At 37.6% G+C, this 17,570-nt stretch overlaps 1 protein-coding gene across 1 annotated transcript in view; it reads left to right on the forward strand.

The window, feature by feature from the left end:
* LOC148063286 (uncharacterized) overlaps positions 1-17,532 on the forward strand; it is a 36,009-nt gene extending 18,477 nt beyond the window's left edge. Inside the window, exons 9-22 of the mRNA XM_087811743.1 lie at positions 1,196-1,441; positions 4,467-4,571; positions 5,086-5,111; positions 5,194-5,348; positions 7,533-7,708; positions 9,003-9,133; positions 9,292-9,439; positions 9,699-9,948; positions 11,026-11,128; positions 11,848-12,110; positions 12,692-12,850; positions 13,655-14,827; positions 15,056-15,169; positions 16,497-17,532. Coding sequence (XP_087667869.1) covers positions 1,196-1,441; positions 4,467-4,571; positions 5,086-5,111; positions 5,194-5,348; positions 7,533-7,708; positions 9,003-9,133; positions 9,292-9,439; positions 9,699-9,948; positions 11,026-11,128; positions 11,848-12,110; positions 12,692-12,850; positions 13,655-14,827; positions 15,056-15,169; positions 16,497-16,523 — 3,076 coding nt within the window. The 3' untranslated portion in view covers positions 16,524-17,532. The remainder of the gene's footprint in view (positions 1-1,195; positions 1,442-4,466; positions 4,572-5,085; positions 5,112-5,193; positions 5,349-7,532; positions 7,709-9,002; positions 9,134-9,291; positions 9,440-9,698; positions 9,949-11,025; positions 11,129-11,847; positions 12,111-12,691; positions 12,851-13,654; positions 14,828-15,055; positions 15,170-16,496) is intronic.
* The last annotated feature ends 38 nt before the right edge of the window (positions 17,533-17,570 follow it).

The following is a 17,570-nucleotide window of genomic DNA, read 5'->3' on the forward strand; positions in this document are numbered from 1 at the left end:
AAGAGAAGACCTTTTATGTTATGTTAGTTTCTCTGAATACATCAATAGAAGTTCCAAATAAATTCATAAATTGACAGGGAATGTTTAACGTGAAGGATTAAATCTTCTTATTAGTCCGATTCCTGAACAAAAGACAAACAAATTGGACACATGTGGATGTCCAATGACAGGTTTCTACTGAGCGTTCTGGGAAGGTTTGTCTCAGGTTGCTACCCAGATACATTACTAGAAGGTAACTTTGACCATTTCTTGGTACCCTTAGCTGGGGTTCTTAAAGGAAGCCATTTGGTGAGTGAACAAGAATTGCAACAGCTGTCATTTTTGTTTGTCAAAGCCATACTTCAAATATAAAAAACCCATTTGATGGAGAGCTCAGAAGAAGCTTGACAGGATAGTGTGTAACAAGTATGTAGTAAACAGCGTCGCTCCAAGGATGACAGACATGGATTATCCACGCAAGAAATTGAAGAAATTGGGAAGCAAATAGCAGAGAGTCAAGGACGAGGACAGCAGGCCCCTGATCGTGATTGAAATAATAAGCCACAACTTGAGCCAATAATTTTGCTCCTGATAAAGGATAGTTGTCACTGTCCATGTACCTGCTCCCCAAAAAGTACTATAAGACAGGCCTGTGTCTGTGCCATGTTAAATGAACAATTTTTAAGCTCACCTGTCTTTTAAACATTGATTTTATACTTGACTCTCAAATAAGAAAATTGAATCTCCTGCATATTCTACTTCTGTCACCTGTCATACTCCCCATTGCCAAATTCTACTGAACTCTCTGAACACAAAAAACAAAACAGGGAAGTTCATATAACATCTCAATTGGGAATAGGATCATTCATCCCACATTCCATTGCTACGAAACATGCAATGTGATCTTCTTGAATGTGCATAGGTGACCCTCTTTGCAGCGAGTGAGCCGGGCTTAAAAGCGTAATCCAAAGAGTCACATGGTTGGAACCATGACATTCTGTCTGCAGAAGCATCAGCTGATGACCTTTGCTAGGACCAGCTGTGGACCCACCAGAACTGTAGAACAGATCTTAAAATAAGGTCATTTAAGGAGCGCTGGAAATATGTTTTATAATGTTTGAGCAATTATTTAGTTCTATCTACAGATAGGTAGAAAGAAAAACATGTTTGCCTTGTTCTTATGGCTGTTCTTTGCTTGTGATTGTCTTCATGTCAGGCAGAAAAGCAGAAAACACGCCGACAGCAAAACCCCGCCTTTGTCCCCGACCAGAGTCGATGATGTCCAGATGATGGAGTGTCAGTACATAAACGGGGTCATTTCTCCAGAGAGGATGTCGCCGTTCGGCACTTCACGGAGGCAAAGTGGGAGAAGCCATAGTTCGACGTCATCTGCCCCGTCTGTGTTTCTGGACAGCCCTGTGTCACACTCCGCAGGTTACTCTGCACCCTTCAGCGTGCAAAGGTAAGCCCTCATGTTAAGAGTAAAAATAATGTTAATAATGTTTTTTCCAAAGTAGTGAGTTTTATGGTATGAATTGAAGCTCAAATGTTACATGTTCTAGTACCATATGGAGGATTAACAGCTTTTAATGAACCCCTGTGACAAAAACTGAGCTGTCATCCTGTTTGCGGTTTTTAGAAAAGGTTTCAAATATTTACCGTGTGATAATTAAGTACCCAGCCATGGATTAAAAAATTAATGGAACACAAATAACACGATTTAAAACAAAGTGTCCCTCCTCCCTTTTCTTCCCAGTGGAGATGGAAAGATTAAGTGACTATATTAAGAAAAAATATCTTTAGCCATGAGTGTTTAAGCCCACCCGAAAGGCACAAAATGGATCTTGCAGTAACTAAAATAATTTAACAATATTTATGTCATATAAATGGTTTTGTGCACATTTACGATGGAATGCAACTTGAACAGTATGTTGTGTGGTAGTTGCCTTTTAGCGCAGTTTAGTACAGTTACCATCAGAAAAAGGCAAAAAAACATTCAAACCTTAACTTAACCTTAACCCTTGTGGCATCTCAGGGTCATGGTGACCCTCCACCACTGAATATGTATTTCTGGATGCCAGGGAGATCGTTCACTTTGACCCAGGGACAACACAAGGGATACCTCAAACACATTTTTTTCCCTTGACCCACAGATCATTTAACCATGAGCTAGCTTTTAAAGTTATTTTTTAGCAAAGGAGGTTAGTCTCTCAAACAGAATGAATAGGACTATGACTAAATCCAATGTTGGTTCTTAGAAAATAGCCTTAAGAAAGTCTTTCTTATTACACTATATCCAAATTGGTGATTTGGTACTATGATTAGTGAGAATGTATCTTGGAATCCTATGGGATGAGAAGACATAGACTTTCTCTACGGCTGTAAGAAATATAGAGGAAAAGTGTACAGCCTTGGAGAAACAATCCACAATAGTTAGTTTCATTCATTTACATAGGGTAAGCTAAATGACAAAATCCAAGCCAATGTGTTCTTTGAAGTGGTCTCGCACAAGGATGGTGTGATGACTGTCTGAGACTGAGACGTGAACCCTAGATCTGATTAGTGGCGGATCGACTATATTCTACAGGAGGTTTGAAAACCTTGTGACAGAGTGATGGTTTGAACATGTGCTATTCTACCCCCAGCTGCTGTGACTCCATTTAAAGGCAAGTTAAACTGCCTGTAGCTCTTGCTGTCCCATATTATAATTGTGCTCTATCCAAGACGAATGTCATTGCACATTGATGAAGCTTTAAGTTCTGAAGCTGATTTTAGGGATATGACGGTTCAAACAATGAATGAGGCATCCGCCAATTAAAAACCTAATTTAGTCGAAGGGAGGTTGATCCAGGTGCTTTGGTGAACCCTTTTTTTCGTGGAATGTATGACTATCCTCAATAGGAAGTTAGCTGGTCAAAGGGTTTCTTCACATGATTCTGGTCATTTACACTGTCCTCCTCAGGGTCTATTTTATCTTTTCTTCATCAGCCCACTCTTAACTAAGTATCTCAGGAAGCTGACGGATCTGACATTTAATTCACTCTCCTCCGCATTCACAAATCGTTTCTCTTCAGTAGCTCTTTGCAGAACCGACAGATTGGAACTCTGTGACCTCAATGAGGTCTGGAAAAGATTGAATGTCAAACTTCAAGTCAGTTGGAAGAAGTCCTTATAAGTGTGATTATGCAATTTCTGGAGGATCATCTGTGAGACCAAGAGGCATAACATGTATTTGTTTATAAAGACTCATATATGCCGTCTGCCTGCTTTAGACGCCAATAGTGGTAACAGATAGTTGAGTAGTAGATTTTAAGGAGTATGTCTTTCCATTGAGTCGTAAGCACAATACATCAACAATGGATCTCCAACGGTTTTAGATCAAGGACTCAACAAATATGTCCCTTTCAACCAAGAGATAACCGAGGAGATAACCCTTGTGTTATCTCAGGGTCGAAGTGAGATGAAGGCCCGAAAAACAAATGTGTTTGTGCTATCCCTTGTGTTGTCTCTGGGTCAAGGTGAACGACCTTCGCCACTGTATATATATTTCAGGAAGCCAAGGACACATTTGTTTTCAGTCCTCTGGGTCACCTTGACCCAGAGATAACACAAGGGTTATCTCCTCCGTTAACTCTTGGCAAAAAGGGACATATTTGTTGAGTCCTTGATCTAGAAACATTGGAGATCCATTGCTGATATATTGTGCTTACGACTCAATGGAAAGACATACTCCTTAAAGAGTTTAAAAAAAAGCAAGCAAGCAAGCAATCGAATTATTTTTGCAATGACAATATTCAGTTTTTAGAGGGGCCCCAAATCCATGAATTTGCTGAGTTTGCCGAAGAGTTTGAAGTAATCACACAAAATATAAAGCTAGTGGTAGTAAATAAACAGCCAGTGTCACATTGTTACCTCCATTGTTTTATTTGTAACAAGCTAAATGTTTTGTATTCTCACATAATCTTCTTTAATAAATAATGAAGGTATTAATATCAATATTCATGAAAGTCATTAGGAATTGGCACATCAAGCCAATTTGTAAATTGAAATTGGTGATCGGTGATGCACGTAGTTTGGGTAATTTTCTTTTACGTGTTAAAGATTATTGTTTCTAATGCTTGGAAATAAAATTGACTTTTTTTATTTGGCTAATGATTAAACATTCAGTCGATTCTTTTTTATTTGCATCATAGGTTATAATTTTATAATAATCTCTCATAATATTGTAAGGTATTTAAAGTAGTCTGAAGGGTAATCTATGACCATCTTTACATCTCCTTGATCTGCCTTTGGAACATCTCAACAGTGTCAGGAGAGTTTGAGAGAAATACATATAATATCATCCACATATTTACTCGCTAATTCAAGGGAGACGACAGCTGCACGAGTTTCTAATAGCTTTACCATAAAATTGTATTCCTGTTGGTCAATTTAAAGGTTTTACTGGAAAAGTACACATAATTGTTTATTTGTGTTTAACTTGACAGTGAGAGAATGAAAGCCATGGAGCAGCAGATCGCTAATCTTGCCGGCCTGGTTCATCACGCTCTGTCTGCAGGGGTTGACATCTCAGGAATCGAGGAATTCAGGTGGTGAGTTTATGCTTTTAAATTATGAATAAATGTATACAATTATTTGGTTGTGCATTACACACTAAATAAACAGTGAAACTCTTGAAGCACCAGATGATGTCAAGTGAAGTTTTCTGGATTTATTTTGATCAGTACTATATATAACTGAAGTGGCATCTTAAAGATAAATGGTCTAGTGTGAGGAGGCGAGTGTGTTCTGTTTTTTTCCATTAATACCTTTTTCATTTAAACTCTGGAAAAAGTACTGATAGGCTGATGAAGCTTTATGAAGCATTGTCCTTATTTTTAGACTCTTTTAATCAAACTTCAGTCCCAAGTGCGCCATCTATTGAGCTCGGACAATAATCACACTGTTTCATGAAGCGTTATCGGTAAATTGCTAGTTGTCGTGCTCAGAAAAAGTTAGCGCGTCATCTAACAAGCTAACAAGAACAATACACTGATCCAATGGAAGAAGCACGACCTCAGAAGGTACTTGTTATCAAGTTTGCTAACTTGTTGTTATCTCCTGCAGTGACATCCCTGGAAATGGTCAACATGGTGAGTGAATCTGAAAGAGACTCTCTTATTATTTTGTCACAATTCTTATTGTACATTTCTTTATGATTTACTATTAAAACAGGCTTGTTAGCAGAAAACGCCTACAGCACCACTGGCTCCGCCCCTCTCGCCCTGCTTCCTCCGCCTTCTTGTACGGGGCTGCAACAGAAGTTAGCGTCAGTGACAAGAAGCATGTCTGAATTGCGGCTACAACTCTTGGAGCTCAGACGCTTGCAGGTACAGTCCATGCTGACAATGATTGATCTGGTATTTTTCCTTTGAGTGTCTGTCCTCTCTGTGTATTCTTTTATTTTGTTAGTTGCCTTCCCTTTGAAAGTCACATATTTGCCACTTTTTCAAAATGTAATGAAATAAGCTCATTAGTTGTTTGATGGTTTTATAAAGTTATCTATGGGTCAAGGTGACCCGGAGGCCCATATCTTGACCCAGAGACAAAACAAGGGATAGCACAAACGCATTTGTTGTTTTCTCCGGGGCTCCGGGTCACCTTGACCCAAAGGTAACACAAGGGTTAATCGTACAAATTTGGTATAAATTTGCAAGAATAACTTCTGTGATCCTAAACTGACATACATCTGGATCTTTATTGACTAATGCGACAAAAACTTCTTTAGCACGACCGATCGCATTAATGTGAAGTAAATCTAATTGGACTTAGGTGAGAAAATAAAGAAATACAATGACACCATTGGAATAAATACTTTATCTTCTTCTCTGTCTATATAAAGAAAATTATAAAGACACTTTTTTCTTAAATCTTATTTTTCAGATTATAAGGCGCACGTTATATCCTTTTACATTTTCTCAAAAATACACATTCCGCCTTATAATCTGGTGTGCCTAATTTATTCATTCTGGTTAAGAAACATTCTTTAGAAAAAAAGGAAAAAATTAAATATACATCGATGTACTTAAAAAACAACAGATAAATAGAAAGGCTCTAAGCAGGTTAAGCAGCTCCCTTGAACCCATAATGTAATTTTCACTCATTATTATTGTTATGTGTTTTAAAAAAAAGCATGTTAAAGCTCATTCATGTTGTCATGTTTGTGAGAGTGTTCGGTGCAGCACGTCGTGAACATTACTGCGTTCAAGCCGTGGGTAAAGATTGGAGCTGGCAAGCCTCGAGCTATCTTTGTTCGTAAACAAAGCATTTTGACACCACAGACACATTGGTTTGATTTAATTTCCTGTTTTATAAAGAGCAGACAGATCACCAAAACATGACCTCGTTGATGGAGGCGTGCAAGTGTTTCCTACATATTCAACGTGCACATCAACAGAGCTTCATCTGGCTGTCCAGTTGAGTTATAGACAAAGACAAGACTTTACATTTTGCCAGCGTCACCTTAACTGTGTTGGTGTGTTGCTTAATAGCCCCATCTAGTGGTTAGGATTAATACCTATAGATGACCTGGATAAAACAACGATAAAGGGTTGGTTCACCCAATATTCAAACTGATTTTCTACTCGCCCTCATGTCGAGTAAGGATTGGGATTTTTTTCAGAGTAATCTGTTCACTTTTAGAGTTTTAGACAAAAATGTATGTTCATTTTAATGTAGTGACTGGAGAGCAATGGTCTATGTCATCTTCATCTTTGTTGAAAAAGACACTTAAAAACATCTAAATACCGTCATGAGGTTCGTCTGTAATGTCCATCTTGTAATGAAGCCTCGACATGAGGAATTGTTAGTGAAAATACTCAACAAGTCTATATTTTAAGATTGTTTTTAGTGTAAGATACCAGTCCATCACCCTAAAACACCCTTGTGCACTGCACTAACACTTAGTGGGGTAGTGTTTCTGTGAGGAAAGACATCAGGCAGGAATTGAGAGACTGATAACTTACACTAAAAACAATCTTAAAATATAGACTTATTTAAGCTTTTTTGGAACAATCCCTCTCGTTGAGACTTCAATACAGGATGGACGTTACAGACGAGCACCACGGAGGTATTTGGATGTTTTGAAGAAACAACGAAGAGTTTTGAGTCAACTATCACTTTAGGATTAAACTAGACCAATTCTTTCTGACCCGTGCTGTGATCGATTAGTTATCCTGTTTCACAGCCAGTTAATACGTGCATGAGACTCAGATTCAATGACCAATGAATACCCATTTTAGTGGCCAATCTGTGGATCAGAACCGACTTATCATTTAACAAAGGTTGACACAAACGATCTGTGAGAGTCTCCTCTCACATGAATGTAAACGAGTCGATATAAATGTGCACTGGTGCTTGAATGCCACTGCAGGATCTCGGTCACATGACGCTCACAGGTTTCCCTGAGACTCGACAAACGTGTCGACACATTGATGTTGATCCACTCGAAAGAGGCAACGAGACAATCATTGAGTTGGATTCAAGCGGTTCTGAGCGTGTCATGTGTCCTGCAGCTGTCAAACCAGCAGGCGGTGAACTCCATGCTCAGGATGGCGGGCCAGGAGCTGGTGCACGTCGTGTGTGATCGACTGGCTCAGGCTGAGGAGGCCGTGCACAGCCGCAGGGCGGACGTGGAGGAGGAGAGGATCCACTACCAGACGGCTGAGGATAGAATACTGCGGCAGCTCAGGTACATAATGTTTGTTTGATTAATACTAAGCAAATAAAAAGTGGTATTTTTACTTGACACAAAAATACAATAAAACACAATATGTTATAATATAATATAATTATAATTTGTACATATATAAGCTACATGTGTTTGTAATTGGAAGGTGACCACAGAAAGATTGTCAAAAAGGTTATATTAAATGAATGGGTTTTTTCCAAGCATAGCGAAGCACAATATCATGAAGTAACAAGGCAGTAAAATAGCTAAGTAAAAAAAAGTTCATGTCAATTCTAGGCCATCTGCGTGTTTTTGCACTGTGTCAGTTCTTTACGCTGCCGTCTCCTATGTCTCATTTTCGATTCATTGATGTTTACACCATCATGTTGTCTTCCTCCAAGCATAACCTCTTATTGCTGTCTCTAGAGCGCCCCCTGGAGGCTGTTATCCAGTAGAAAAAAATCCATAGTTTAGCCGCATTGTTGTATAAGCCGCAGGGGTCCAAGCGTGAAGCTTATAGTTTGGAAATTACGATATTTTACCTGGCAAAAAGTTACAAGGTACAACTTTATGAAATGTTATTATGTGACACTGCATATTAGACGTCTCTATATTATGATGTTAATGCAGGTTACTCTTATGACTGTTCATACAATGCCAAAAAAATAGTTGTTTTTTTTATTAGTCAATCATTATTTTATCATGTATAGTTGTGGATCCACTGTGTGAGTAATGAAAGCAACTGTGAGGTGAATAAAGAAATATATTGATTAGGAAAACATTGTCCTCATTTTCAAAGCCCACAAGATGGCACTATTTGCTGTATAATATTTGCCTTTGAGAATCTATTCAAATGAATTTGCACATTATTTTTAAACGCCATCTAGTGAGGTCAGAAAATGATGACACTGTATAATGAAGCTTCAAGAAACATGGGGAAACAGGAGATTATTTGGTTGATCGATAAAGAAGTTTGATGAGAAAACAAAATAGATAACTAAAGAAATTAAAGAGAAAATTAAATGAAATCCTAAATGGCAACAAAATGTATTAAAAAACCTAAACGAAGAACGAAGTAATGTTGTTCTACCAAAGAATAAAATAAACACAAATGAGCGACAGCATAGTAACAAAGTATTTCCCAGACTTCCATCTGATTTGTACTTTAGCCAAAAGACAAGAGACAAAGAAAGGAAATAATGAATTAATGTAAACATCTTCTTTATATTTGTATTATACGTATATATAATGTTGTGTTTACTGTATTTCCATCCTCCACTATGATAATCCACACGGAATGTATTTCCGCCCTCAGTCGATTAGAAGAGTTTGTGGAGCGGATGCAAGCTCACAACAATCCTGTTGAGCGGTCCATCACTCTGAGCGATGTGGAGGAGGGAGCCATCAACCTGAGGAGGGTCGGGGAGGAGCTGTCCATTATCAAAGGTCACTTTTCTTCTACTTTGTGTGCGACTAAATCAGGTCTTTCATTTCATATTTATCCATCAAAACATAAAATGAAGGTCTGTTCCTAAATTCCATTGTATGGATTTTTATTCCGAGGTTTGTGAACCTTGACCTTAGACCTTGTTGATGACTTGCAGGGGAGTTTCCAGAACTGCAAATGAAGATGCGGTCGATGCTGCGACCGGAGCTGGAAGCATTAAAGTTCCTGAAGGAGGAGCCTATGAAGATGGACTCCATGTTAAAGAGAGTCAAAGCCCTGACTGAAACCCTCAGCTCACTCCGCAGGTAACACTAGAGAGAAGTGATGTGCGGATGAAGCTTCATGAAGCATCGTTTTTATTTATTTAGATGTCACTTTTTATTGGTCAATCTTTTGCTTTCAGCAACAATTTTCATGATATTCCCAACATTTTTAATCTATCAGCGCCATCTACTGAACATAAAAAACAATGACATGAAGCTTCATCACTACAAGCAAGTGCCTCTTCTTCTTCCCATTCTTACAAAGACTAAATTCACGCTACTCTGATGATGTCATCAACAGGTGTGTCACTGAGTCGAGCACTGTGTCCAGACCGGTCCATGTGGACGTCGGTCAGGGACCCAAGATGAGGCAGAGTCCTCACAGCTCTCCTAAACCTCAGCCCAGATCTTCAGTGCGGAACCATTGTTCGTCTGAAGCCAGCCACTCAGCCTCACCAATGATCTCTCAAAGAAAGGACGTTCAAGCTACCAGTGGTCCCGGCCCCCCACCGACACCTGTTCACAGACAAGACTTGACCCAGGTAGCAAAGGTAGGACTTCCAAGGTTGTTTTTTTCTGGCCTCATTTTGGTGATTCAAAACAATTTTTATTTTCCTTTTTATGTTTTCACCTTCTTCACTATTTCCTGAATCATTTGTTGATTATGTTAAAAAAAAATTAAATAGAATACACAAAGACAATAAATAACTCAAAGACCCAAATAACTCATTTAACTCTACTTTTTGAGACAGAGCACAATGGTAAATGAATAAAACAACTTCTAAGATAAGATAAGTGTTTTGGCTCACAGCAAAAATTATTGTGAATTGAATCCTACTTGCATAGCAGCAGCATTAAGAGGCCATTCAACTAATAATCCATTAACAGCACATTTTAAAACTAACTTATTCACTGCAATTCTTGTTTTGTAACTTTCCCTTTCAAAAAATAGTGTTTAACTCATTACAACTCTCCTCATTGTGTCTTCCTGTTTTTGAATGTTGCTTTTAAATCTGTCTGTACGGTAATCTTGAGTGCTGTTAAAGGTAAAAATATAAATATTGTTTTCTTATGCTACCATAAAAAAGCGTTGTAATGTATCCTATAGGAAAACTGCAATGTTCAGTTGTTAAGCTTGAGGAAGTGGTGAATTTATAGTTAAAAATAAGTCAATAGTTTTTGAAAGAAGAAGCATAAGAGAAATGAAGAAGCCCTAGGTGATATAGATAGATAGAACTTTATTGATATATATATACCTGTATATATACTGAGGACTGTGGCTTCTGGTATCTCAGGAAAGTTTCCTTGTGATGTCTTAAAGGCATGTCTTAGCCTTATATAGCTTGTATAGTGCATCCTTGCATTTTTTATTTACTTAGGAATTGTTTTATATTTAGTACACATTCAAATTATGTATTTGTGTCTTTCCAAACGTAATGTTTTATAAACTCTCAAACCGCCCAACAAAATTGCTTAACGGTAAAGGGGCCACAGGAGGGGCAGAATACTGCTGTGAAAAGTCTAACAAGTCCCATTTTATTAAATGTAAATCATATTTAAAACATATCAAATAAGAATAGTTTCCATGGTTCAGCAATATTTTCTGAAAAGCATCTTATTCCCCACAGTCAACAGAGAGAGAGGCACCAGAAGAGAACCAAACCCCGGACCAAACCCCGCTTGATCTGAGCGAGCCTGGCACCAGACGACCGGTGGATCCAACACTACAAGGTTTACTTTTCTTCAAGCTCTCAGAAAATGTGCATGTCAGGAAAACAGTCATGGTCAATGATCAAAATCAGTAAAACATGTATCTTCAAATATTAGAGTCTATATGATGAGATACACCAATCTACTTCATCAACTTACGTAATACTTTTACTGGACCAATTTGGCTTACATTGACCTTTAAGTAACTTTTAGTAACACAGAACTGGTCAGGAGAACTTCCCTAGCAAAGTGCTGACTGAAGAGATTCGTCTGATCATGATTCACAGCCTCAATATTAACAACAAAAATGTGTTGATTTGTTAAAGGACTGATGCACAGCAATATATCGCACCTTTACGAACTGAATTTGATATATTTGAAGATTTTTTTTATTTTGCTACAGTATAGCCTTTTATATTTTTCATGTAATGAAAATAATATTGGCCCTTGTGTTATCTCAGGGTCAAGTTAACCCGAAGACCCCTAAGACAAATGTGTTTGTGGTGTCCCTTGTGTTGTCTCTGGTTGAAGGTGAATGACCTTCCTGGCTTCTAGAAATACATATACTGTGGTGTAGGTCGTTCACCTTCACTCACATTTGTTTTCGGGCCTTCGGGTCACCTTGACCCAGAGACAACACAAGGGTTAGATTTCAGTAGCCAAGTGAAAGGAAATAAGCAAATATGATATCAACAAGGACTATATTATGTAAATCCATCACGGCTCTGCATTACCTTCAGCTTCCACAGACTCCACCTTGGCTTCTGCATCATGTGACCACATGGGAAGACGGACAGAAGAGAAATGCTCGGACAAAGAACTTCCAGATGGATCCCGTTCACCTCCTCCTAGGTCGGCTGGTCTTCACCAATCAGTTATTGACTCTGAGTTGCATCCTGATGGAAATGTTGCTGCCGGGTCGAATGATTCCACCGTGGAGAGAAACAAGGAAAAGCCAGAAGAAGTGACATCCACTATCACGAAGGAACCCGTTGAAAATCAGGTAAGACCAGAACAAGTACAAGTGTCTCAACTAACTCTAAATTGAAATTTAACAAAAAAGATAACAACAACATTTGTATTTTAATAATTAATAACCCACTAAATAACTAATTGACTTAAAACAGTATGTCAAGGAAGTGATGTAAATTAGGTATAACTGAATTAAATAAAACACGTAACGGTTAATGTTCAATAACAAAGTGCAAGATTCAAAAATTCAAGAGATAGATCTGTTAAATAGATCTAATACATCTGTCAATTGGGATCTGAAAATGAAGACAATTATAGATCATGTCCGAGAGTAAGATGTATGTTCTTTTTGCAATGGTTGGTACTTAAACTTTGAGTTTCACTTAACATTAACTCACCTTTACGATTTTGAGCTGAAGCTTCATTAAACGTTGTCCTCATTTTTCCACTAGAGGGCAGTCTTTGCTGTAGAATATTTGGCTTTCAAAAAGGATTTAAATTGAACTTATAATCATTTTTAAGAGAGCGCCATCTACTGAGAAAAAAATAGACATTTACTTCATGATTACCTTCCTCCTTTTTAAGTATTGTGTGTTTTGTTTCCTGTGTCAGGAGGAGAAAAGTAAACCTTCGGCAGCCCAGCCCAAACCTCAGAGACACCCACCTGAGGTCAAACCTAAACCGAAGAGGTATCCCCGATCACAGCTGAATCCGCCCTCTGGCTCAGCTCAGCACCAATTAGAAGACAAGGAGATGGCGACAGACCAGCAGGTTCGTCCCGTACAGTGTTGTTGTTCTCTGACCAAATGATTACATGTTTACCTGATAATAGACGACATTTAAACATGAAAAGTCTTGTTGTAGCATTTTTGGTCGTGAAGATCCTTTTGTAGTTTATTTATCACAACAAATAAAGAAGGGTAAAACTTCATACAAGCTTTTACTCTGCATTGATTTTGTTTATCAAGTATTCCACTCCTTTCTTTGTTTCTTTAGAATGATGACAAAGATCAATTCACTCGCCAACAAGCAGGGGGCACTAGAGTCTCACGTGCTTTTGTGCAGAGTTTCTAATCCCACACTTTTTGTGTTCTAACAGGGCGAGCTCCTCCTGTTTTACTTTTATTTTGGTTTTCATTGAACAAGCAGATTGTGGTTCTTTCAAGCAGGTTGCTGGAAGTAAATGTATCTCATAAGACTTCACCTTTAATGTGAACCAATAGCAATGGCAGGTTTAAGGGCAAGCTTGTATGCAGTTGAACCCAAGGTTATTTAAGAGTAACCCAGGTTCTATGAAAACAGTAATTAATGTTTTATCAAATTTAATTTGAACTTTCATTAATGATAAAAAAAAGTTTGTTTTTTTTAATCCCTTAGTGAAGATATAAAGCAAGATGAATTGTCATTTTGCAACCTGTAGACATTCTTAATGTTCATCTTTTCTTAACACATTTTTTATGTGCCGAAAAAAAGGCTTAAATAAATTAGAAAATGTATTTTAGAAAAACTATGCAAGGTTCAAATACACTTCTCTATGTTTTCTGTTGCCTTAAGTCTACGTTTTTATAATTTTAGGAGACAAAAGAGGCTTTGAAACATTTTCCTGGAAAAAAACACCAATTAAATCAACAACATGGAGGCTCGCCACCATCACATTGGATTTACCCACAAGGCATAGAAAACGAATCTATAGAAGTTATTTCTCTTGAGAACAAAAGTGATTCTACAAGTAATGCTTGTGATGCTAAAGACAAGTCTACCGAGAAAAAGCCAAACATGACTGTGATTATAACTTTCCAAAAAAGTAACACAAAAACATTTATGAGAAATGAACAAGACAAGTGCATGAGTCCAAACCAGACAAACTCACCCCTTCATCCCTCCCTGATATCAATAGAAAAAATTCAATTCCCAGACGAAGCGGGAAATTTGAGCAGCAATGCTAGTTATGATGAGGGTTCATCTGTGCCAAAGAACATAATCCAAGACAACGGATCCGACCCTGTCGAAGGCGGTATTGACTCTTCTACTTTCGCGGTCTATGAGAACCATGGTTTTGAGATGAATGACGCCAACGAACCAATCATCGTCGTCCTAGAAGAGCCCGTGGATGTCCAAGACCCTAACGTACGTTTGTCTACCATATTTGAATGTGAGGAGCATATTGAAGAGACCCTTCCAACAAAGGAAAGTAAGACGGATGAAACTGAGCCTCAGATTGTGAAAGACCTCAAAGAGAAAGAAGAGCCGAGCATCCTTGAGTCGAAGACGAAGACCAAACGAAGATTCAAGTTTAAATTCCCTCAGAATAAACTGGCTGCACTAAGCCAGGCCCTTCGATTGTCCACAAAGCCTGGTAAAAAGACTGCTGAAGAGAACACTAAGAAAGATAAATTGAGTAATACACACAATCATAAAGGTTCTGAAAACCGAAGTGAGACGACTGTAACGGATCAATCGTCCGATCCCAAATGTGTCAAGGAGGTCTGCAAAAGCACACATGAATCCATCGACAGTCTAGAAGAGTCCATCAAACAGCTGACCATCAGTGTGTACGGCACTGAGAGCCCCAAAGTACTCTCACCTCCAGCCTCCCCCTCTCACCCCAAAGAGGAAACTAATGGCCTGGATAGAAATCTGTCAAAAAGACCAGCTCCTCCGGTCGTCAAGGACATAACTTCACCCGAGAGCAAAAGAGCCAAACGACAGCCTGTGCAAAAGTCAGGAAGATCTTCTGAGAGGAAACAGGTTTGATGATCGCAGAGCTGCACTTGGTGGTGGATCATCTTTACTCTCTGCTCTATCCATCCTGAATACATTTGGAGAATCTAACAACTATCACCACTATCTGCAGTTAAACAAACCACAAATCAGATTTTATTTTCGGCGTTCCACTTGATTTTTCCAAACTTCTGCTTCTGAATCATCTCCACAACACTGCTGCACCTTTTACTGATTCATGAATCTATTTTTCAGAAATCATCTGCTCATCATTCCAACGTCAAATCGCAGCAGTCGTCAACGTCTTCTGGCTCGCCGGAGAAGTCCTCCAGTAGCCAGCAGCCAGTGGACCTGAAGCTGCCCAGTCAGGTAAGTAACCAGCAACATCAAATGTTTTGATCTTGACTGTGTGTTTTTTAAGATATGAGCATATTTATTAAAAAATTACAAATTTGTATATTGTGTTACGCATTTGTAAATCAAATTGTGTATTTGTTAATTGAGTTACACATTTGTAAATTGAATTACACATTTCTAAATCAAGTGAATGCAAATTGATTTATGTATTTCTACATCAAGTTACGCAATTGTAAATCGAGTAACTCATTTGTAAATTGCATTACACATTTTTAAATTGAGTTATGCATTTGTAAACCGAGTCACGCATCTGTAAATTGAGTTACGCATTTGCAAATCGAGTTACGCATCTTTCAATTAATTTTAATCAATTTAATTATTTTTAAATAGATGTATGCATTTGTAAATTGAATTGTGCATTTCTACATCAAGTAATGAATTTGTCAATCGAGTTGCACATTTGTAAATTAAGTTAAATATTTTTAAATGGTTATGCATTTGTAAATTCAGTTACACATATGTATATTGAATAACATATTTTTAAATAGTTATGCATTTCCACATTAATTTCCACATTAATAAATCAAGTTACACATATTTTAATAGAGTTATGCTTTTGTAAATTGATTTTTGCATTTGTAAATCAAGTTACGCATTTGTAAATCAAGCTATACATTTGTAAATTGAGTTACACATTTGTAAATTAAGTTAAATATTTTTAAATAGAGTTATACATTTGTGTATTGAGTTGTGCATTTCTATATCGAGTTGCACATTTGTAAATTGAGTCACTGTACAGATACGCTTACACATTTGTAAAATCCTTAATGCATTCTTGATTTTTATTTTATTTTTTAAATACACTTTTTACACTTTTTTACGCTTTTACTGTCTTGATTATGTTTTCTGCTGATAAGTTAAACCATACATAAATTTGGCTTATAATAAAAAAAATATTTTCTTTTGAATGCATTTAGTCTATAGTTTATTTGACAAGACATATTTCTAGATTTGATTCTAGTTGAAAGGCTCTAAGATAAGAGGAGGAGGAAAACATAATTTGTCTTATGTTGTCTTGAGAAGGCATGACACATAAAATCTAACATCTTTTAGTCCTTCAAAATTCTTCAGCCCATTTTCATCCCATTAAAGCAAACACATGTGAATTTATTAATCAAAATATTTCAATTTTTAACATGTGATAGAAACAAAATGTAATCTAGGTTCAGAAACAATTAATTCTTGGAGCCCGTGGGCCATTCAGGCCCCTTAATAGAATAATCTGCGTCCCTCCATTTGACTTGTACTTCCAATCATGAAGCTTCATCTCCTCTTACAGATACGTCTCGTCACAATCCCCCAGTAGAAGAGGAGACAGTTTCTGATCTAAACTCGACTTCCTCCTGCATCGACCAAACAGTCTTTACTCTCCATCTCCATCCACTGCTCTGGTCTGAAGAAGAGGACAGGACAACCCAATGCTTCATGGACCGGACAAGACGTCCACCAATGATGTTGAAGTGTAACAAGCTGTTCATTCCGTGATAAGACAGTTTTTTTTAATAGTGATGGAAGCTTCATGAAGCTTTGTCCTTTTTTTCAGGGCTCACACAATTTAACTTTTTGCCATATGGTGTTTGACTTTTAGCAACTATTTTAATGACACCTTCCATTATATTTAAGCTAAGAGCGCCATCTCCTGAGCTGAAAAAATGACCACACCGTTTCATGAAGCTTCATCCACCAATAACTACCAGCAAATCTGCTGTATGTTGTGTAACATTTGTTACTTCTGTCTGCATGAATACATGAACCCAGTATAGGAAGTTAATCACTTCATTCCTCCTCAGTTTCACGTTACTATGAATGAGTCAGTTTACAAATATGATACATATGAATATATCTGTGAATATCCTGCATGAGGTGAGGACCGTCCAGATGTGTCTGTGAGGTAATTGAACCGTTTAATGTATATTATTGTACATGCCTGAATATATATCGTTTAAAGAAATTGAGTATTTATTTTCACTATAATTGATCTAAATATTATAGTTTGTTCGGCAATATAGATTTTTGTTACTTTTATATGTTGTAAAAATAATAACTAGAAAAGTCCTTTGTGTATGCAAAGACATCTGCCAAGCAGCTCATGTTGTGATGTTCTTCCAATATAATTGGCCTCAAGTATTTTATAAAAGCTGCACTTTGTGGACCAAATACTGTGTTTTTGTATCAATGTCGTTTTCATTAAGAGGGGAGACGTGCACGCATGCATGTATATTTATTATTTCATCCTCGCTCCTGATTTTGCATCAGCTTAAGTGTAATCCAGTGACTTCATAATGATCATGAAAAGATTAAATCATCTGACGCTCCTGCGATTGTTGGTGTTTGTCGGGATGTGTTGAATGAT

The sequence above is a fragment of the Callionymus lyra genome, chromosome 16, assembly GCF_982586985.1.
Source record: "Callionymus lyra chromosome 16, fCalLyr1.hap1.1, whole genome shotgun sequence".
Taxonomy (NCBI): Eukaryota; Metazoa; Chordata; class Actinopteri; order Syngnathiformes; family Callionymidae; genus Callionymus; species Callionymus lyra.